General features: G+C 61.8%; 2 protein-coding genes across 4 annotated transcripts in view; both read left to right on the top strand.

Moving 5' to 3' along the window:
* ARHGEF17 (Rho guanine nucleotide exchange factor 17) overlaps positions 1–11865 on the top strand; it is a gene marked incomplete at its 5' end in the record, with an annotated part of 30231 nt that extends 18366 nt beyond the window's left edge. Inside the window, 20 exons of the mRNA XM_027908512.1 lie at positions 1457–1534; positions 3670–3852; positions 4210–4326; positions 4625–4717; positions 5095–5271; positions 5476–5526; positions 6007–6116; positions 6229–6314; positions 6423–6541; positions 6781–6994; positions 7099–7172; positions 7269–7462; positions 7553–7782; positions 8077–8323; positions 8404–8490; positions 8582–8649; positions 8958–9106; positions 9198–9372; positions 9858–10100; positions 10972–11865. Coding sequence (XP_027764313.1) covers positions 1457–1534; positions 3670–3852; positions 4210–4326; positions 4625–4717; positions 5095–5271; positions 5476–5526; positions 6007–6116; positions 6229–6314; positions 6423–6541; positions 6781–6994; positions 7099–7172; positions 7269–7462; positions 7553–7782; positions 8077–8323; positions 8404–8490; positions 8582–8649; positions 8958–9106; positions 9198–9372; positions 9858–10100; positions 10972–11162 — 2886 coding nt within the window. The remainder of the gene's footprint in view (positions 1–1456; positions 1535–3669; positions 3853–4209; positions 4327–4624; positions 4718–5094; positions 5272–5475; positions 5527–6006; positions 6117–6228; positions 6315–6422; positions 6542–6780; positions 6995–7098; positions 7173–7268; positions 7463–7552; positions 7783–8076; positions 8324–8403; positions 8491–8581; positions 8650–8957; positions 9107–9197; positions 9373–9857; positions 10101–10971) is intronic.
* A 1405-nt stretch (positions 11866–13270) lies between these two features.
* RELT (RELT, TNF receptor) lies at positions 13271–20477 on the top strand. 3 transcript variants are annotated; one of them, XM_027908515.1, is made up of 11 exons: positions 13271–13344; positions 15708–15765; positions 16325–16411; positions 16508–16662; positions 16746–16831; positions 17080–17316; positions 17548–17628; positions 17721–17802; positions 17903–18076; positions 18173–18293; positions 19782–19960. In XM_027908515.1, exons 2-11 carry the CDS (start codon positions 15721–15723, stop codon positions 19857–19859), a joined length of 1146 nt encoding a protein of 381 aa, XP_027764316.1. In that variant the 5' UTR covers positions 13271–13344; positions 15708–15720; the 3' UTR covers positions 19860–19960. The 3 variants fall into 3 exon arrangements, with proteins under 3 accessions (XP_027764316.1, XP_027764315.1, XP_027764317.1); XM_027908514.1 differs by lacking the exon at positions 18173–18293 and having other exon boundaries at positions 19782–20477; XM_027908516.1 differs by lacking the exons at positions 13271–13344; positions 16508–16662; positions 16746–16831; positions 18173–18293 and having other exon boundaries at positions 15331–15765; positions 19782–20477.
* The last annotated feature ends 1412 nt before the right edge of the window (positions 20478–21889 follow it).

Below are 21889 nucleotides of genomic sequence, written 5' to 3'. Positions count from 1 at the left end.
GCCAGAGGCTGGGAATTACAGGGGGGGGTGTTGGGGAAACTGAGGCAGAGTGGGGGCTCAGGTGCTGCGTCCCCCTAAACCCCACCCTCCAGTGGGGCCCTTCAGCCCATTATTACAGCAAATTAACCCAGCAGTGAAAGTGCTGATGGACCTTCAGGCTGTGCCAAAGAGGGCAGGTCTCAGCTGGAGTCCCATGGTCTGGGGAGACACATTCCCTGGGGGGGCTTGGACCCGTCACCGTAATATCTGGGCCAGCAGTTCCCTCTGCAATTGACTGGAAGGACCATTGTCAGCTTGGTGGGGAAACAGGCCCAGCTCTGTCCTTGAGCCACCAGCAGGATCTGGATCCCTCCTCAGAGCTCCCTGGGGAGAGCCAAGGAGCTGGGGCCTCCATCCACGGTGAGGATGTCTGGGATAAATCTTCCTGTGGCTGCAGAGCAGCTTCACAGCTCAAGGGTCCCTGCACCCAAAAGATTTGGGGTCTCTCACATCCAGGCTCCCTGGAGATTCTACACACGCAAAATTTGTGGGGTATCTGTGCACCCAGGGCACTTGGAACATCTCTGCACCCAAATCTTTCGGGATATCTCTGCACTCAGTGTCTCTTGGAGCACCTCTACACGCCAAACTTTTGGGGTGTCTCAGCACCCAGATCTCTTGGACATTCTCTGCAGTCAAAACTTTTGGGGTGCCTCTGCACTCAGAATCTCCGGGGTGTATCCAATCACAAAATTTTGGGGGGTATCTCTGCACCTCTGGGGCATCTCTGCATCCAAAACTTTTGGGGTATCGCTGCACCCAGCACCACCGTAGTACTTCCACACCCAAAACTTTTGGGGTATCACTTGCACTCAGAGCTTGTGGTGCATCTCGTACCCAAACCTTTTGGGGTGTCTCACACCCAGCACCCTTGGGGCATCTCACACCTAAAGTTTTTGGGGTGTCTCTGCACTCAGAGCCTTTGGGGCTTCTCTCACCCAAAGCTTTTAGGGTGTCTCCTGGAGCATTGCTCCCCCCAGGCCGAGCAACCGATTCATCTGCTTCCCAAGGCTGGAGAACCATCCCACTCAGCCCCCTCCCAGCCCCTGAACCCCCATGCTGTGGGGCCCGGCCCAGCCCCATCCAGGGTGCCCGGGGTGCCGGGCGGGAGGCGAATTCCTGCAGGTCGGCTCCGAGCGGAGCCCTGGAGAGACGGAGGGCTCCGGGACCGACCCATGTAGGGCTGTGAGCTCCAGGGCGGGCTCCTGACGCGGCCTGGAGGAAACCAGGCGTCTGTGCGCTCCGTGTCATGTACTTCCTAATCCTCCCGGATTCCTCCATCGGGCTGGAGAGGGAGCGGAGCGGAGCTGGATCCAGCCGGGCTCCTCCGCAGTTCAGCCGGCACCGACAACCGGCACATCCCTGCCCTCGCCTGTGTCACCCCAAAACCCGTCTGTCTGTCTTTTCCCCCGGGCAGGACATGAGGAAACACGTCATCATGACGCTGCTGGACACGGAGCAGTCCTACGTGGAGTCCCTGCGCACCTTGATGCAGGTAACAGGGTGGGGCACCCCGAACCACGGCTTGGTGGCACTCAGGGGACCCCAAGTCGGACCCCTGGCTGCGGGTGCTCCGCCAGCACCGCTGTGGCACAGGGAGTGGGTTGGGAAGCGGGGACAGCAGGGTCGAAAGAGGGAGCTGTGCCGAGAATGGGGGCGTGGGAGTCCCCTCCGTCCCCCAGATCGAGCCCATGTTGTCACCTGGCAGGTCTCATGTCCCCAGGTCTCTTCCTGCGCTCGCCCTCCAAAAGCTCTCCCTCGTGTTGTCCCCCACCTCCTGTTCTGGTGGCCCTCCCTTTGGGGGGGACCCCTTAGACCCCCATTCCCACGTGTTCCCCCTTCCCGCTCGGTGTCATCACCTGCGGACACGGGCCAAGGGTTTCCCACAAGTTGAGCTGGTTCCAACCCACCCCCTCCCCCGGAGCAGCCTGGCCCGAGGGTCCGCCCCACGTTTGAGATGTTAATGAAGGTGTTTCGGCAGGTTAATGGTGGTCAACGCCCTGGAGACAAGTGACCTGGCAGAGGTGTGGGCTGTCCAACCACATCCCTGAGGGTGGGAACACCAAAAAGGCAGAGCTCTGCTCTGCTCCAGACAAGGCAGTGCCTGCAGGACGTCTGTCCACGGGGGAATGGGGCACAACATCCCAACGTTTTTCCCATAAATCCCTTGCAATGGTGGACCCAGATGTGCTGCAGGAGGGAAGGACCCCCTGAGGCTGCTGCTTGGGCGGACGAGAGGCCCCTGGTTCAGGGGTTTATTTTGGGGGGGATCCATGCAGGGTTTGGGGTTGGGTGGTGGCCCCGCTGGCCTTGGCATGGACAGAGTCTGCCCCACGCTCTGTGCCACCCTCTGAGGTGGGACAGGGGGCTGGTTGGAGGGGACAGCTGTGCTGGGTCTCTCCAGTCCCCAGAGCCCCGGGGGGGTGTCAATGCCTGAGCTCCTGCCCAGGGGACACGTCCTGACACGGTGCAGCCAGGGGGGCCTGGCTTTCTGGGAGGGCTCACAGAGCTCCAGATGTCCCCAGCTCCCTGCCTCAGCTTGGATCCTTGGTGGCACATGGCATGGTGGCAGCCAGGGACAAGGGCCTTGGTAGGAGCTCCTGGATGGAGCGTCATCTTCCAGCCACACCAGGTGGTGGATGGACAAGCCCTGCCTGCTGTCACTGTGTGCTGAGCTGGGGGCTGTCTCCATGCCCTTCTTCCCAGTCTGGGAAGCATGGAATGCACAGCACAGCCCATCCCAAATTCTACTGGAGATGTTGGCCGCAGTAGGGCAGCTGAGGGGGATCAGGAGCTTCAGGAAGGATTTGGCCCTTCTGACTTGGGTCTCCGTGAGATATCCAGCATTAGTCTAAGGAGTCTGATCCCTGGAGGATGACTCCTCCTTTACCAGCTTGGATGGACGTGCTGAGGCTGCTTGAGAAAGGTCCTGTCCTCACTGCTCAGCTCCATGGTCCTCCCAGCATCCTGAAGGACACCAGCACTGGTCAGGCTGAGGAGGTGGCAAGGCTTGAGGAGACCTTCCCCATCCTACTGCATTCCTTGCAAATCCACCTCTCCCATTCCAGAGGCTCCGCCCCACGGAGGGAGGAAAGGGGTTTCGGAGCAGAGCCACCCACCCAGCCTTGCTGAGGACCTCCTTTCCCTGCTGGCTGGTTGGCCATTGTGTGGTGGTCCAGGGCATGATCCCGTGGATCCACCCTGCTGGCTCCAGCCCCTCCTGGTCCCAAACACCCTAAATTCCACCGGGAACACACTGGCATTTGGATCCCAGTGCTGCCATGACTCCCCAGCTGGGTCAGGCTCTGCAGCAGATGGAGCAAAGATTTGGAGCCTCTCCAGGCCACGGCACAGCGGCTGCTGCACTGTGGGGCTTCCCTGTGCAGCCCTGTCCCCCTCCCCACGCTGCCACGGGGATCCACGGGGTGGGATGGGATCCAGGGAGCCTGGGGTGCAAATCCTGCTGGCACCAGGCACTGTCTGACCCTTCTGATGGGTGCCACAGCCCAGCGTTCTCTGGGGGAAGGTTGCCATCCATCCCCATATTTACAGGGCCCAAAAAATCCACACTGGGTGGGGTGGGAGGAGAAACCAGCAGGGCCCCCCCCCGATGCCTTTGCTCCCCCTCAGGGTTACATGAAGCCTCTGAAGCAGCCAGAGAACTCCCTGCTGTGCGACCCCTCGCTGGTGGATGAGATCTTCGACCAGATCCCCGAGCTGCTGGAGCACCACGAGCAGTTCCTGGAGCAGATCCACGACTGTGTGCAGAACTGGCACGAGAAGCAGAAAGTGGGCGACCTCCTGGTGCAGTCGGTGGGTCCCGGTGGGGTGGATCCCTGCCGGGCGCAGTGCCCGGAGCAGGAGGCTGGGGAGTGGTTGAGGGACGGGCCTGGCGTGGAGCACAGGAGATGATCTCCAGGCCCGCTGTCTGCTTAGCGTAACGCTGGGGGGCTGCAGCTCCTGGCTGGATCTGCAGCTCCCGGCTGGATCTGCAGCTCCGTGTTCTCTGTCTCGGGAGCAGAAACGTCAGGGCTGAAAAAATCGAGGTGGGCGGACAGCGGGAGAGCCCTCCCTGCGCCAGCCCAGAGCCAGGATTAACCCTTGGGGCAGCTTCCTCCGGGCTCTCCTGGCACGTCCATGTGGGATCTACCCCCCTTTTTCCCTTCCCAGTTCTCCAAGGACGTGCTGGTGAACATCTACTCTGCCTACATCGATAACTTCCTCAATGCCAAGGATGCCGTCAGGATCGCCAAGGAAGCCCGACCGGCGTTCATGAAGTTCCTGGAGGTGGGTCCTGGTTCCTCTCTCCGTAGGTGCTGACCAACATCCAGAGCCAGGCTGCTGGTGGGGCAGGATGGGGGTTAATGGGAGCAAACTGGTAACCTGTGGTCGGACTGGGATTTTTCCCCTCACCCCCTTGGTTTTGTTGCGAAGGGGATGGGTTGGGGTGAGCCAGAATCACTCCAGATGGTGTAAAGAGGAGTCTCCGGCAGGCAAAGCGGGTGTTGCTGCAGGTCCTGGGCTGGTGGGATGCTGAGTCCCGGCTGTGTCCCACCCACCCGTGTCCCTCCTGGGTGTTTTGCAGCAAAGCATGAGGGAGAACAAGGAGAAGCAGGCCCTGTCCGACCTGATGATCAAGCCGGTGCAGAGGATCCCGCGGTACGAGCTGCTGGTCAAGGTGGGTGCAGGCAGGGGGGTGACTGCACTAGCGATGTGCTTCCATGGAATCTCAGCATGCTTTGGGTTGAAGGGATCTCAAAGCCCCTCTCATTCCCTGGGCAGGGACACCTTCCACTAGCCCAGGTTGCTCCAGGCCCCATCCAGCCTGGCCTGGGTCACTTCCAGGGATGAATTTTGGGTGTCCGTGCAAGGCGGTGATGGAGCCGCTGGCCTCTTTAGTGGTGACAGGCACGAGGCTGGTGGTGGTGGCCAAAGCCCAAAGCTTCGTTCCTCGGGGCCACTTTGCACCCCCAGCAGCCAGAGCAGCTCAGGGGGGGGCTCGGGGGTGTCGGTGACCCTTGCCCAGGGTGACACCCCATCCATGTCCCCGTGCAGGACCTGCTGAAGCACACACCAGAGGACCACCCCGACCACCCCTTCCTCATCGACGCCCAGCGCAACATCAAGCAGGTGGCCGAGAGGATCAACAAGGGCATGAAGAGCGCGGAGGAGGTGGAGAGGAACGCCCGGATCGTGCAGGAGATCGAGTCCCACATCGAAGGGATGGAGGATGTACGTGTGGGGGGCAGCTTAGATGGGGTCGGGCTTCCCCTCTCCCCAAAATGCCACCGTTTCTGCTCCTCCGGGGCTGCTTTTGTCCTCCGTGTCCTGCCTTCCCCATCACAGCCTTGGAGGGCTCCTGGAGTTTGGGGAGTGGGGGTCCAGGAGCGAAGCTCCCAAGGCTCCCCACCCACGAAACCTCCTTTGTCCCCACAGCTCCAGGCTCCGCTTCGCAGGTTCCTGCGCCAGGAGATGGTCGTGGAAGTGGTAAGAGAGGGGGGGGGGGGGTCCTCCCTGGCCACCAGGGCCATGGAACCACACACTGGATGGGGCAGTGGCATGCTGGGAGTGGGGGGTCATGGAGTGCCTGTGTGGATGGATGGATGGATGGATGGATGAAGGACAGATCAGTGGTGGCACTATAAATTCCCTAAGTACGAGGGAAGATAAGATGGATTTCGGAGCAGGCAGGAGGCAAGGAGAGCCCACAGCAGCCCTGGTTGATAGGGAGGCTGGAGGTGGAGACCATGCCTGGTGTTCCTATGACCCTGGATCCTGTTGCATCTGGTCCCCTTTCCCCTTCCCAAGGACACAGCTGGTCCCCATGTGATGGTGGTGTGGGACCAGTCCCACCCTGCAGCCTCCCCGTGTCCCAGTGTGGGGAAGCTGAGGCAGGGACCTCTCCCAGCACTGGCAGCAGGGGGGGGTGTGGACACTGACCCCTTGGTGTCTCCCACCACTCCACAGAAGGCGGTGGGCGGGAAGAAGGACCGCTCCTTCTTCCTCTTCACGGACCTGCTGGTGTGCACCACGTTGAAGCGCAAGTCGGGCTCCCTCCGCCGCAGCTCCATGAGCCTGTGAGTACCACCGGGCTTGGGGGCGCCCCTGGAATCGCACCCCCACAGCTGACCTGGCTTTAGGGTGCTGGAGGTGCGGGTGCAGCTCAGCCATCGCCCCCAAACCCCACAGGTACACGGCGGCCAGCGTGATCGACACCGCCAGCAAGTACAAACTGCTCTGGAAGCTGCCCCTGGAGGACGTGGACATTGTCAAAGGTGTGGCACTGCTGGAATGTCCCACCCCACCCCAAAACCCGTCGCTCACCCCTGGATGATGGGGAGGGGGGGAGGAGGGGTTGATGCCACGCGCGTGTCCCCACACAGGTGCCTCGCAAGCCACCAACAGGGAGAGCATCCAGAAAAGCATCAGCCGCCTGGATGAAGACCTCAGCACGCTGGGGCAAGTCAGCAAGCTGTCAGAGACCCTCAGCTTCCCCCACCAGGTATGGGCACGTGGCGCTGTCCCCTGGTTGGATGCACTCCCAGTGGGACCACCCAGGGTGTCGCCAACCAGAGGGGAGAACCTGCGGAGGGGCCAGTGGCTATGGGTGTCCTCAGAGGACCCAGATGCCACCAGCCCCAAAGAAACTATGGGGTTGGGGCAGCCTCTGAAGGGTGGCAGGAGGTGGCCAGGGTGGTGGTGGCCCACCTCTGGGAGCTGAAGCGATGTCCCTGTCCCCAGAGCCTGGATGACGTGATCAAGGACCTGATGGCTGCCATCCACCGGGAGCTGTCGGAGAAGCAATCCCTGTCCTTCAGCATGGCCTTCCCCCCCAACAAGGTGGAGCTCAGCACCACCAAGGCCGACGGCACCGAGTCCTTCATCTTCGAGTTCCCCAACCCCGACGCCCGGCTCAGCTTCGAGCAGGCCTTCGAGGACGCCAAGAAAAAGCTGGGTAACACCGGGGACGGGAGAGGAGGCCCTGGCGGTGGCCTTGGCGTCACTGGGCAGCCCCCTTTCCTCCACCACCTCCTCAGCCCGCAACTTGGTTTTCCCCAGCTTCCAGCAAAAACTGCCTGGACCCGGAGTTCCTCAAAGCCATCCCCATCATGAAGACACGGAGCGGGATGCAGGTACTCGGTTAGCCCAGGTCCCACCGTCCCTCGGGGGGGTGCTGAGGGGAGGTGGCTCCTTCAAGGAGGCCTCACCTTGCGCTCCCCCCCCCGCAGTTTTCCTGCGCCTCGCCCAGCCACGGCAGCCCGGAGAGCTCCCACGAGGTGTGGGTTTGCAACAGCGACGGCTACGTGGGGCAGGTGTGCCTGCTCAGCATCCGCAAGGAGCCCACGGTGGAGGCCTGCATCGCCGTGTGCTCCGCCAGGATCCTCTGCATCGCCTCCGTGCCCGGCCTCCAGAGGCCCTTCAGGTAGGCAGGACACCGCCCGCGGGGCCGGGGGGCGCGGCCGGGGGCGGTGCTGGAGCTGCCGGTCCTGTCCCCCCTCCCCCGGTCGCGCAGGGAGCGCTCGGAGCCGCTGGGCAGCCCCTCCTCCGAGGACGCGGCGCCGCAGCCCTGCCTGCACATCTCCATCTCGGGCTCGTCGCTGGAGCTCTCGGAGCCGGTGGACGGCGGCAACAGGGAGCTGGTGCCCTTTGACAGCGACGACACGGACGACGAGTCCTCGCCCAGCCCCTCCGGGACGCTGCAGAGCCAGGCCAGCCACTCCACCATCTCCTCCAGCTTCGGCAGTGAGTCCTCCCCAGCCCCCGCTTAGCCCAAAATCTACTTTCCTGCCCCAAAATGACGGGCCTCGCTGCCTTGCAGTCCTCGGGGAAATCTGCAGGTGGAGGCTTTTGAGCCAGGGAAATCCTGGGAAAAAAGAGATGCGGTCCTGGGATGGGTGGCTTTGGGTAAAACCTGCTGGGTTCTGGGGCTCAGCATCCCTGTGTCCTCCCCTGGGGTTCGACATCCCGAGGGGACCAGTGATCTCTTCTGGGTGCTCCGGGCCTGACCCGTTCCCTCCTCCCGCTGCTCCTGCCCAGATGAGGAGATCCCGAGCTGCAAGGAGGCCGCGGTGGAGACGACGAGCTCGGAGGAGGAGCAGGAGCCTGGTTTCATGCCCATCACTGGCACCTACGGGCAGGCCCGGCACGGGGAGAGCCCCACGGACGGGCGGGCCCTGCGCCGCTCCAGCCGCGGCTCCTTCACCCGCGGCAGCCTCGAGGACCTGCTCAGCCTGGACCCCGAGGCCCACCAGAGCTCCATGTGGCTGGGCACCGAGGACGGGTGGTACGTCCCCAGGACGGAGGGGGTGCGTGGGCTGGGTGGCCCCCAACCCCTGGTGAGCCTCAGGCTTTGCTCTCCCGCAGCATCCACGTGTACCAGTCCTCGGACAACATCCGCAACAGGAAGAACAGCATGAAGATGCAGCACTCCGCCGCCGTCATGTGCATCCTGTGAGTGGGGAAAAAGGGGGAGGTTTCCAGCTCCTGTGGGTGGCCGTGGCGGGGTGGTTTGGGATGGCTTAGCAGTGTTTTCTCTCCGCAGGTACCTGGATAACCAGGTGTTCGTGTCGTTGGCCAACGGGGAGCTCGTTGTGTACCAGCGGGAGGCAGGTGAGGATGGATTGGGAATGTCAGAAGATGCTGCTGGGCTTAAATGCAGCCCCAAAGTGGTGGCTGGAGGGTGGGTGGCTCGGGTAGCCCCTCAAGGAGGGATGCTCAGGGACTGGAGCTACCAAAATTGGAGGTGTGCATCCTCCTCCTCTTGTCCCTGCTTGCCTCTGGCATCCCCTGGGGACGCCGGTTTACATCCCCTACAAGGGAAGACCTGGAGACAGAGACACCTCCAGCCGCTGCATCCCCAGACATCAAGCTGCGGGTGCTTTAACCCCCCCCCCCCTCTTCTCCCCCTGCCCTCGCAGGCCGCTTCTGGGACCCCCAGAACTCCAAATCGCTGTCTCTGGGCTCTCCGGGGAGCCCCATCACCAAGATGGTGGCGGTGGCGGGGAAGCTGTGGTGCGGCTGCCAGAACCGCGTCATCGTCCTCAACCCCGCCACGCTGGCACAGGAGGTACGGCGGGCAGCGCCGGGGTGGGGTTGGGTGGCAGGGGGCACAGGGGGGGCAGCACTGGCATCACGGTGGTGCCGCTGTCCCCCCCCAGCACACGCTCCAGGTGGGCCAGGACGGCGGGCGCGGCGTCACCTGCATGGTGGGCGCCGGCACCGGCGTGTGGGTGGCGCTCCAGGGCAGCGCCCAGGTCAGGCTGTACCACAGCACCAGCTACGAGCAGCTGGCCGAGGCAGACATCACCCCCCCCGTGCACAAGATGCTCGCAGGTGAGTCCCACCTGGTGGACGGGTGTAAACCCTGGGCTGGGACAGGGTGGGGTGATCCCACGGGCATGGGGGTGTGGAATTCCGGGGCGGTTTGGGTTGGAAGGGACCATAAAGCTCGTCCAGTTCCACCCCCTGCCATGGGCAGGGACACATTTCCACTATCCCAAGTGGCTTCAATCCCCATCCAACCTTAGACACTTCCAGGGATCCAGGGGCAGCCACAGCTTCTCTGGGCAACCAGTGCCAGGGCCTCCCCACCCTCACAGTCAGGAATTTCTTCCCAGTATCCCATCTCTCCCTGCCCTCTGCCTCTGCGGGAAGCCATTCCCCCTTGTCCTATCAGCCCAATCTGACAGCACCCCGGGGTGCTTTATACCAGCCAGGGGATTTACGGGGTCCCTCCCCACATCCCTGGGAATGGCGGTGCTGGGGGTCACGCCCCGTGCCGGGCGGGATGAGGTGCTGATTCCCGGGATGCTCCACAGGCTCGGATGCCATTATCCGGCAGCACAAGGCCGCCTGCCTGCGGATCACGGCGCTGCTGGTGTGCAAGGACCTGCTGTGGATCGGGACGAGCGCCGGCGTGGTGCTCACCCTCTCCGTGTCCCCCAAGGCCGCCCCCACGCTGGTGGGGCTCTCCCAGGGCCACACGGGCCACGTCCGCTTCCTCACGGCCATCGAGCTGCCCGACGGCTTCGACGTCCTCTTCCCGCTGCCCAGGGACACGGGTAGGTGGCCTGGTGACACATTTCCCAGGGCTGTCCCACGGGTGGGTAACCAAGAGGAGCCTTGAAAATGTTGTTGTCAGAGTCCCCGTTCCAGCACTGCCTTGTTAAAGGCTGGGGGTGGGAAGCGGGTGCCGAACTTCCCTCTGCCAGTGCAAGTGACCTCGAATTTCCCGGGGAGACCTAAATTCCCACGGGGAAAAGGCACTGGAAAGTTGTGTCACCTAGCCCAGCTCTGAAGCTGGGATGGGATGGGGAGAAGGAGATGGGATGTCAGAGAGTCATTTTGAAGGGAGGGGCAAACATGGGCTGGGGGAGCTAATTTGGGCTGGGAGGGGCTATTGCAGATGCGAGGAGTTTTTTGGGGCCGAGATGTGGCGCCTGGGAAAGTGCTGGTGGGAAGATGGTTGGTGGGATGATGCTGGTGGGACGATGCTGATGGGAGGTGCAGGGATAATGGTGGGAGGATGCTGATGGGATGCTGGAGGGAGGATGCTGGAATCATAGAGAATGGGTTGGATTGGAAGGGGGCCTTGAAGGTCACCTAGTTGTTGGAGGGATGATGCTGGTGGAATGATGCTGGGATGATGCTGGTGGGATGATACTGGGATGATGACTCTGGGATGATGTTGGTGGGGTGATACTGGGATGATGCTGGTGGAATGACAGCGGAATGATAGTGGTGGGATGCTGCTGCTGGAATGCTGGGTGCTGTTGGTGGAATGCTGCTGGGATGCTCTTGGGGTGCTGTTGGGACGCTGTTGCTGAGATGCTGCTGCTGGGATGGTGTTACCGGGATGCAGCTGCCGAGCTGCTGCCACCGTGATGCTGCTGGGGACACCTGACAGGACCCGGGGGGTTCTGCACTTGACAGGGGCCGAGAAGTCAAGCGAGGCAGAGAAACGAGAGCCGGGCCGGCCCCGCGGCCCCGCCCTGGGCCTGGCCAAGCCCAAGATGTTGGTGATCAGCGGCGGCGACGGCTACGAGGATTTCCGCCTGACGAGCAGCAGCGAGACCGTGGGGCGGGACGACAGCACCAACCACCTCCTCCTGTGGAGAGCGTGAACAGCCACGGCCCCCCCCGGGCCGCCCCGCCCGGGAAGAGGGGGGCGCTGCCCCCCCTGCGTGCAGAGAGGGGGGTCCCGGCCCCCCCTCCCCAGCGCCCCCCGCCCCAGCACCTCTCATCTCCAACCCGGCTGCTCTCTGTGTGCTCGGGGTTGGGGGGGATGAGCCCCGGTCCCCCCGCCGTCCCCCCGGCCACCGCACGGGGCTCGGGGTGTGGGGGGACACTCACCGCTTGGGGGGCCTCCAGGACATTGTGTGTGTGTGTGGTGGGGGGGAGGGGGTGCGTGTCCTTGGGATCACGGAGCGTTCCCGGGGCCCGGCCGGAGGATGCCAGCAGCCCGGGACATGCCTTGCTCTCCGGTTTCGTGTGTGCCTGCTTCACGGGGCGGAGGGGCCTGCCACTGTCACCTCCCCCCCACCTCGGGACCCCCGGCCACGCCGCGGGACCACCCCAGGGACGATGTGGGCGCGGTGCCCCCCCCCCTCGGCCCGGGCCTCCCGCTCCCCCCGCCTGCTCCATCGCCAGCACCCAGATAGCTCTGTTTGTTTGTTTGTTTGTTTTAAATATATATATATTATATATATAGAAACATCCTTATTTATTTGGGGGCGGTTTTGGACGGGGGGGAGGAGGGGGGGCTGGTGCATCCTGACATCGCTGTGGGTCCCTCTGCTCCGGAGCTGAGGGATTCAAACTTCCTGGAGAGCTGGACCCCACTGGTGGAGCTGGATCTTGGGTGTTGGTGGAGGTGGGGAGTAAGGAAATTGGGGGTTTCCCCCTCTGTTCTCTGTGATTCCCAGTGGGATTTCGCAGCCTGGGCAGTGGGATGAAGGCACTGCTGCATCTCCTGGATGAGGATAAGCATCTTCACATTCCCCACCGGGGGTGGCCCCAAACCGGGTGTGGGGACCCTAAAAAATGAGACTTTCTGGACCAACCCTCCCCCGTTTGCCCTTTTTTCCTCCCCGTTTTCCTGCTTTCACCTCAGGGTCCGGCTGAGACCGGTGCTCCCAGGCCGGGACACCCTGTTGTCCCCCTGGGAGAGGTGACAACGGCGGTGGCAGGGATGAACCAGGTGGATGAGTGACGGGAATTGCTGCCGTCCCACGTGGAGCCATCGCGGGGGAGGGGCGGGGGGGATGTGGGTGTGCTATAAATTGGGATGAAAAGGATATTTTGGGAAGGTTGGGGCGGGATTTCAGTCACGTGGAGGAGGCTCTTTGTCATTAAAGGTCACCCGTGTCAGAGTGAACCCGGCGCCGGTCTCGTCCTTCCCTCGGGGTGGGGTGACAGGAACAGGGTGAGGAGCTCCCACCACCCGCTGGCATCACTGGGAATGCCACGTGGGATGAAGAAACCCTTCCCACTACTGGGGTGCAGCTGTTCCGTCCTGGATAACCCCAAGGGGGATGCTGGGGGAGGAGATCCCTCCCTTGTGCCAGAGTACTGGAATATATCCCACTCCCTGGCTGGACAAGCAGGGGACAAGCAGGTCCTGGGGAGCACTGGGAGATGGAGGGATCACCAGGCTCAGCTGCAACCAGGGTGTCCCCAGCATGGAAAGACTGTTCCCTAGGGCAGAGGGTGAGATCCCATGTGCTTTAGGGCATGTAGGAAAGCTGGGTGCAGCACCTATGGATTGCTTTTACCCCTCAATTTTCCTACTCCCCCCCCCCCCCCCCCATTTCCCCGCTTTTTCCCCCCCTGATTTTCCTGCTTTCACCCCAAGATCCAGGCAAGACCAGTGCTCCCAGAGCGGGTCACCCTCTTGTCCCCAGGGGAGAGGTGACAACCACGGGGGTGAACCGGGGTGTCCTCAACCCCATATGGGGACTAAAAAGAAAATCCTTTTTTTATTTTTTTTATTTTTTTTTTAATTCCTTCTGGGAAGGCAAAAATCGCCCCTATCTGATTCCTCGCGTTTTCCCCCCTAGAGCCCCAAGGAGGGCGGGATAAAGGCCCAACATTCCCAAATTCCCGCAGTTCCCGGGAGGCGGCGCTGCTGCGGCGCAGGGATAGGGGGCGTGGCTAAGAGACGAAGGGAGGCGGGATTATGCGTGTGACGTCACGGAAAGGGGCGTGACCCGTTGTAATTAGCGCGCCCTGGGTTCATTCATAAGGAGGAGGCGCGACCGACGGGGCGGCCCCGGGGGGAGCCCGGGGGGCTCCGTGGCGGGGCAGGTAAGGGACACCCCCGACCCAGGGACCCCCCCTCTACCCGGGGGGGGCTCATCCCGACCCGGGGGACTCGGGGTCCTTCACCTTGGAAGGGTTAATTCCCCCCTGGAGCGCTCCGGGATTGCGGTTTCTGCAGCTTTGCGTTGTGCGACGGAGCGAGGGGGTGATGTTTTTTGGGGTGCCGGACCCCCCGATTGGCGGTAAAAAAAGGGTGAGGGCGCGTTGTCTTGGGTTTGTCGCTAAGTGGGGTACGAGGAGAGCTTGGAGTGGGGGCAGTGGGGACCCCAAAGCGGGGCCGGGAGGCTCCGACTGCGGCAGCGACGAAGTAGGTTAAAATAAAGGGTGGAGAGGGGGAAAAGTAGGTTAAGGAAAACTCGGCAGCGGCTGCCTGGGAGAAAGGATGAGGATGGCGAATCGTGACGGGTCTTTTTTGCTGCCGGGAGCTGGAAAATCCCGGGGCTCGAAGCCAAAAAGCCCTGCGGGAGCCGGGATGCTGCGGTGAGGGGCTGCCCCCCAAAAATTGGGGTGGAACGTGCCGCTGCCCGGGTTTGGCGGGATCCCAGCGCTGCCTCTGGGATCGCTGGGTTTTAACGCTGGATATTTGTGGCGGTCCCGCTGTTCCCACAGCTCCGAGGGGGCCCCGGGGGAGGCGATAGCGCCGAGTTTCGCTCCATCTGCCGGACAATCCCCTCCTTGTCCCGCGCTGCCTCCAAGAGCTGCTCCCCGAAGTTTTCCCGAACAGTTGCTCCCTTTTAGATCCGTTTATCTGCAGGAGCCATCGGCTGAAACCCTGTTCCCCCACAGGGAGGGAAACCTATGAATCCCAGTGGGCAGCCTTGGATTACAGGCTCTATTAAAGCAGGAATGGGAATAAAAGGCTTCTGTGATCCAGAGGGATTTCTGGGGGAGGGTTCCAAAACCAAGTCACCTTTCCTGCCGCGTTTGCATCGATGCACCAGCCAGGTAGGGGGTGGAGATGCCGGAGATCCCCAAAAAGCAGGTCTGGCCCCGATGGGGTTATTTTCTGGTTTCCTGTGGTTCTTGAAGGGACAAATCATGTCGGGTTTAGGAGTTTCAGGGCTTCTCTCTGCTGTGCCAGGGCAGCTGGGCATCCCATGATCCTGCATCCCACATCCCCACCTGGGGTGGTTCCTGGGGGCCCCCAAAACCGGGTGATGAGTCCTGGGGTGGTCGTGACTCTGCAGAGCTCCAGTGCCAACCAGGAGCTGGCACTCTTTGATCCCTGAGCCTCCTGCATCCCTGTTGGCCACCTAAGGGATGTCCTTAACCCCTGGATTAAGCCCGGCCTCACACCTGCTCTACCTGGGGCCAGCCCTCTTCCTGGAGGGGTTTAAATCCGTTTGTGAGGGTCTGGAATTCTCTGGGGAGCCGGGATGCTCCGGCAGCCTGGGATGTGCCAGCCTGTGGCATCATTCCCGAGGTGCTTGAATCCCACAGCCCCAAAGGATTAAAATGCTTCCCATTAGGCTTGAACTCGAGTTTTACAAGTGCTGGCTCACCGTTTTCCTCCCTCTGTGCTCGAGGGGCACGTCCCAAATCCCGGGGGGAGGATTCCAGAGGTGGGCTGGTTGGCTCCATGCTGGCACCTGGCAGGATGCTCCTTTACTGGGAGGAACTGGAGCACAGAGGATTCTCACTTTGGGTTGTCCCAGCGCACATCCCATAAATATCTTGCTCATTTCCTGCCCCCCCCCCACTCCCAGCGCCCCCTCTCATGTTTAATGAACTGCATCTCAGGCCACTAATTAGTACAAACTCGTCAGGCAGAGGCTGTTCCGAGGCTCCCATGGGACCGTGACGACCGGGGGAGTTTCCATGCGGGCGGCAGGATTTCCATGTGGAGCCTGGAGCCGACTTTGGGTTGTTGGTTGTTTTTTTCCTTCCTTCCTTCCTTCCTTCCATTCTTCCTTCCCCCCATCCCCTGTGCTCTCAGCTGAGGTTTTAATTTTATATTTTCCTGTGGGAAACACCTTTCGTTTTGCTCCAGTTTGTGTCTAAATATGTGTTTATTTCCTTTTTAGTGACTTCGTTTCCTCGTGGCAGGTGCACAAGGATTTCCTCTGGAGCAGGGAGAACCTTCCTTTAACTTTATTTAGCATCACCTGCTCCTTGCATGGGTGGTGTGACTCCATTGCAGGGGTTGGTGCCTCTCCAGTCTGGGATGGAGTTGGGATCTGACCATGCCAGGCATCCCATAAATCCTCTTATAAAGCTTTTTGGGGGATGGTGCAGGGGTATTTAGGCAGATACCTCGGAGCATCCCCGTGGAGGGAAATAGGGCCCCCAAGTTGCTTCTCCACTGGGATTTTCCCTGGATGACGACCCCAGTGCTCCGCCTTGGGCAGGTGTCCCCTGGTGATGAAGAGGAGCGGGATGCGCTGGTGGCTCGTCACCGTCCTGGGGGTGAGTATGGCCTGCTCCATCCATTCCCAGCCCATCCATTCCCATCCCATCCCTCTGCTTCTCTGCCTTTGGCGCCTCTGATGCTCAAACACCACCCCACAGCCATAGCAGGGCATCCCAAAACACCTCCCGCCTGGAAACTTGCAGCACTTGGGGAGATGCTCAGTTTGGATTGAGGGTTTTTCCTCCTTCCCCTTTTTCTTCCCCCTCCCTTTCTCTCCTTCATCAAATCTTCTTCCAGGGCAGGGTGTCTGATAAGGAATGTGGCATCTCTGGGGCCACGTTTGCATCCATTATGGGATGGCTTGGCATCTAGGATGGGTTTGTGACCATCATATCACTGATGATGGTTTGCCCCCATTGTGCCCTCACTGGTGAAGGGTTTGCATCTGCCGTGGTCCGGGTGACAGTTTTGCCTCCGCCACGTGGCCTGTCATGGGTTCATCTCCGCCCCGTCATCCCCATCCAACCCTCCCGGAGCCACATTCCCACTGGCACAGGCCTTGGAGCAGCGGCAGAGCCGGAGCAGCCGGCGCTGAGCCCTTTGATTCTCCCGCAGGTGCTGAGCAGACTCGTGGGGGCCGAGAGCTGGAATTCCTGGGAGCCCAGGACACCGGGATGCCCTCCCGGGGAGGAGCCCAGCGGGGTAAGCCGAACCCAGAGGGATAAGCCTCGCCCCCTGCGGCACATCCACATGGATCATCATCCAGCCACGGCTCAACTCCCCTCTCCCTCACCGCAGGATCCAGGGGGGACGTGCCGAGCTTGTCCCCCCGGCACCTTCTCCCTGGGGGACACTCCCTGTGCCGCTCACACGCAGTGCCGGGCCGGGAACAGGATCCTGGTGGCCCCGGGGACAGCGGGAAGTGACAGCCGGTGCGGAGCCTGCCTGCCGGGGTGAGCCCGGGCGGGGGGGACACCGGGAACCCCCGACCCCGCTCCCGGCCGGATCCTGACCCTCCTGCCCTCCCGCCCCGCAGGTTTCACAGCCCCGAAGGGGAGAGGGACCCCCGGGGCCGGTGCCTGCCCTGCGCCGCTGCCCCCCGCAGCACCCCGGGGTGCCCAGGTGGGTGCTGGAGCTGCAGGTGCCACCCCGGGGTTCGGGGGAGGGGATGGCAGAGCCGCAGGACGTGCCCCCCAGCGGTGTCCTGGCGGGATGTGGCACCTGAGAACGGCTCCACTCGTGACACGAGCGGCTCCTGCTTCCCCGGGGTCCAACTGCAGCAGGGCTCCCGGGAAAACGGGATTGAATCCCAGGAAAGCCCCTCTCCCCGAGGCTGATCCAGTGCCTCCCCATTCCCTCCCACCCCCCAGGCCGGCGGCGGGTCCGCAGCCCCGAAACGCCGGGACGAGCACTGGGAACCAACGGGACACGGGTGACCCCCAGGGGGGAGGAAGAGGAGGAGGCGGCGGCGGCGGCTCAGGCGGCCCTGCTGACCATCGTCCCGGTCTTCTGTGCCATGGGATTGCTGGGAATCCTAGTGTGCAACCTGCTGAAGAAGAAGGGGTACCACTGCACCGCCAGCAAGGAGCCGCAGCCCGGAGGTACCGGTGAGCGGCGGCTGTGCCGGGATCCCACATCCAGCCCTCCCACATCCATCTCACCTCAGCCCATCCCCACGCCTCCTGATGCTCATTGTCCCAGCGCACCCTGCTTGTTTCATCCTGATGGTTTTGGGGTGGTTTATCCCCCATCGCAGAGTTGCCCCCTTCCTTCCCTCCCCCCCCCCCCCCCCCCCCCCCCCCCCCCCCCCCCCCCCCCCCCCCCAATTCTGCCCGCAGGTCCCAGCTCCATCTACCAGCCGGAGGATGCCAGCGAGGACACCATCGGGGTGCTGGTGCGGCTCATCACTGAGAAGAAAGGTCGGAGGGGGTGTCCCTGGAGGGGGGGGGGAAAGGGGGTGACATGGGCCAGACCCCCTGACCCCCAACTCCCCGGTGTCTCTCACCCCCAGAAAACGCGGCGGCGCTGGAGGAGCTGCTGAAGGAACATCGCAGGCAGCAGCTGATGCCGCCGAGCTGGGCCCCCCTGCATAAGTACGACCCCCCCCTCCCCACTCAGGGCTGCACTGAGGATCCCCCCGTGGTGGGAGGACCAACCCCGTGGTGACGGTGGCATCTCCCCCGCTGTTCCCAGGCTGCACCTCCTGCCGCAGTTCCCCCCTTCCTGTCACCACCAGCAGCACCTGCACACGGTGCAGGGCCCGGCCCCCTGCGCCCGCTGCACCCAGAAGTGGCCGGCGGTGCTGCCACCCCCCGGTGCCGCCAAGGTCCCCAAGCCCAGCGAGGTGACCATCCTCTCCATCGGCAGGTGAGCAGGGATCCCCCCACCCCACCCCAGCAGGGCTGTGTCCCCTCCCCAGGGTGGGACAGGCTGATGTGATGCTCCCCCATCGCCCCCCGACAGGTTCCGCGTGTCCCGGATCCCGGAGCTCAGGAGCGAGGCGGGGGCTGAGCCCCTCCGGGGGCCCCTCCCCGGCAGCGGGGTGAGACCCCCGTGGCTGAAAAGCACCGATGGCCCCCCCGAGGTGAGGGAAGGGTGTGGAGGGAGGGTCGGGGGGAGCTCTTGGAGGGGAAAACCCGGGACTTCTGGAGGCTGGAGAGGGGTGCATATAATCTGAAGCCTCATGGGGGCATCTGGTGAGGGGTGAGGCTGGAGCAGCCCCAGCACCCCCAGGCCTCTTCCAGCAGCTGGGAGGCTTAAAAAAAAACACTTTAAAAATTGAACACCCCTTTATTTTCACCCCCCATGTGTTTGGGGTGTGTCGAGGGGGCTGTGGGGTGGGTGCTGATGCCCAGGGGTGCTGCGGGGACACAGTGCTGGTGGCCCCTGGGGTGTCCTGCAGCAGCCAGGGACTCCAATACACCCCCGTGCCCCCCTTACAACACCCCTGTCCCCCCTTCCTGCTCTGTACCCCCCTAAAAGCAGGTGTGCAACAGCACATTAGCATATATTTGAATGAGTGATCGTGCCCTGTGTGCGGGCAGAAGGCTCTGTAGGGGGCCATGGCCACTTCTGTACGTGCAGGGACCTCTCCACCCCCTCCCTCAGCTCTGGGCACACCGAGGCAGGAGCCAGGGGGTGTCCCACAACACAGGGTGACACGGAGTGACACGGGGTGGTACGGCCAGGGGGCTGCTGGTGACTCATGGGCAGCTGCTCGGGCTCACGTGTCCCTGAACGCGTCCCCCCAGCCCTGTCCTCCCTCCCTGCTGCCCGTGCTGGTGGCCACGCGTGCCTGGCATGGAGTGGGGGTGGGACACAGTCCCCTGGAACACTCCAGGATTGGGACAGAGCGGCTGGAAAGCTGGGAAAGGCCCTGGGGGTGCTGGTGGCAGGGGCTGGACACGAGCCCAGGTGGCCAAGAGGCCAATGGCACCGGTGTGACCCACGGTGGGGCAGCAGGGCCGAGGCAGTGCCTGTCCCTTTGCTGGCACTGCTGAGGCTCCTCCAGCCCTGGGGGGCAGTTCTGGGACCCTCATGACAAGGGTGGAGTGTGCCCAGAGAAGGGAACACAGCTGGGAAGGGGCTGGAGCAGCAGGAGCGGCTGAGGGAGCTGGGGGGGCTCAGCCTGGAGAAAAGGAGGCTCAGGGGGGACCTCCTGGCTCTGGAACTCCCTGACAGGAGGGGGGAGCCGGGGGGAATTTTGGGCTCTGCTCCCAGGGAACAGGGACAGGAGGAGAGGGAACGGCCTCCAGCTGTGCCAGGGGAGCCTCAGGTTGGACATCAGCAGGAATTTCTTCATGGAAAGGGTGGTCAGGCCTCGGCAAGGGCTGCCCAGGGAGGTTTGGAGTCCCCACCCCTGGAGGTGTCCAAGGAAGGCCTGGCCGTGGCTCTCAGTGCTCTGGGCTGGGGGACAAGGTGGGCATCGGGCACAGGGGGACACTTGGTGATCTCAGAGGGCTTTTCCTACCCCGGTGATCCTGGGATTCCATGTGCTCACCCTCACACACAGGCACCTGGAGCTCTGTACGTGTGCACCCCTCACCCCTGGTCCATCCCTTGTCCTCCACAGGTGGCACCTGGCCAGGGGGTGGCCTCGGGGGACAGTGACACCCACACGGACCCCCCTGGAGGACATGGGGCGTTGTGAGAAGCCAGTCCCACTCAGAGCCACGAGGAGCTGGAGGTGCAGCTCGGCCTCTGCTCCTGCCACCGAGGTGTCCAGTGGCAGCACAGCAAACCCAAGGCCCTGCCCAGGTGCTGGGAAGGATTCCCTGTGCCGTGGTCCGGCGTGGTGGCCTGATGGACACGATCTCTGGGAACCACACCATGGCACAGCTCCACTGGGAGCCACTGGGATGCCACCCACGGTCACCTCCCGGGGTCTGCTGAACTGAAGCCCCTCCAGGACCACCACGAGCTCCTGACTTCCCTCCCATCACCAGCTGCCAGGATAACGACAGCCACTGGATCACTGGAGAACTCCCACCTCACCAACAACCCCCACTGGGCGTGGACTGCTCCGGGCAAAGCCGGTCTCCTGCATCCATCCACCCGCTATCCAAAGTCTCCCTCAGCCCAGGAGAACGTGGTGGGGACGCTCCCCGTGAAGGCCACACACTTCACTTCCCACAGGAGATGTTTCTGTAGGATCACGTCGGGATCATCGGGGCAACCCACCCAAGGTTGAGCTGGAGACCATCCAGCTCCAGCAACGGGTTCATGGCCCATCCCATTCACCCCACCCCCTCCACATCCCTGTGCCAAAAAACAAAAAAAACAAAACACCACACCCCGACCACCAAACCGCGTCGGGCTTCTTTTATTTATTTATTTAATTTTTTTTTTAATTAATATTATTATTATTATTATTGAACTTTTTTTTTTTTCTTTTTTTTTGGAAACATTTTCGTAAGTTCTCGAACGTTCTACGTCTGACAGGAAAAGATCGGACAGTTACAAACTCTCGGCTGGGATCTGCCAGGGAGATCACGAAACCTGATCTTCAGAACCGAAACCAGAACAGAAAACAAACGGGGGAAAACGACCCCAAATTCCAGATGGACAAACTGAGGCTTGGGGGGTGGGGGAAGGGGGGCCTTTCCAGGGCAGCAGCTCCAGGCCATGGTTCCCTCCACACCTGGGAGACTTGGAAGACGTGGTTACTCTTGGGTTTGAATTCTTTTCTCTTTTGGTATTTTTTTGGGGGGAATTTTTTTTTTTATTTATTTATTTTTGTTTAAAAGGGTCCAATAATATTTCCAACCGAGCTGGTCTAGAGGTCAACGTGAATTAAAATTAATTACAAAATTAATGACATAAAAAGAGGGGCAGGAGCCCGCCTGGGTTTGTTCCGCGCTCTGGGAATGGGAGGGTTTGGATGTGATCCCAGATCCCACTGCCTCCTTATCCCTTCCTTGCCGTGCTTCCCGATGGATCCCGACCCTACAAATCCCTTCCCTTATCCCAAACCCCCCAGGAAAACTCCCCAGCTCCATCCCTTGCAGGAGGACACAGGGAGGCTGCAGGTGGCCTTGTTGCATCAAGATTATTCCCTCCAAACAGCCCAACCCAGCCTTTCCAAATGGGAATTGCTGCCCTTCAACCACAGGTTTTCCTATTCCTGCTTTGCCAACATTCCCATGAATTACTGGAGAATCTACGAGTGCAACGCGCCACAAAAACGCCCTTTCCAAGCCTTTTCCAAGCTCCATAAAAGGCTTTATTTTCCATTTTTTTTCCCTGTGGGAACGCCAGCACACGGCAGAGAATACTTGGAAGCTGCTCCTGCCTCAGGAGCTCCTGGCAAAGCCAAGGGAAGATGGGCAGAGGGTCACCACGTTTTGGGAACGACAGTTGGAGGGCCTGAAAATATTGGCAATTAAAAAATAAACCCAAACTCCCCCTCCTCCCCCCCAAAAAAACCCCTGGATTTATGGATATCCAGCGGCTCTTATTGCTCTTGTTGGCTGGTTGGATTTTCCTATCAAAAATAAAGCCCCAAACGTGGGTTTTCCACCCCCCTAATAAAAAGCAAGATCCGATTTCACGCCCTCCAGCTGGGAACCACGTCATCCCAGATTCCCGGGGGGAACGCAGGGGATGGCAAACGGGGTGGGAAGGGGGCTCTGGAAAGGACCATATTCCGGTGGCTGTGGGAAAACCTGATCCTCTGAACAT

This window comes from Empidonax traillii, unplaced genomic scaffold (assembly GCF_003031625.1).
Source record: "Empidonax traillii isolate 1590-97213 ecotype Southwest subspecies unplaced genomic scaffold, ASM303162v1 scaffold1736:size66746, whole genome shotgun sequence".
Taxonomy (NCBI): domain Eukaryota; kingdom Metazoa; phylum Chordata; class Aves; order Passeriformes; family Tyrannidae; genus Empidonax; species Empidonax traillii.
This window is presented reverse-complemented; position numbering and strand designations above follow the sequence as displayed.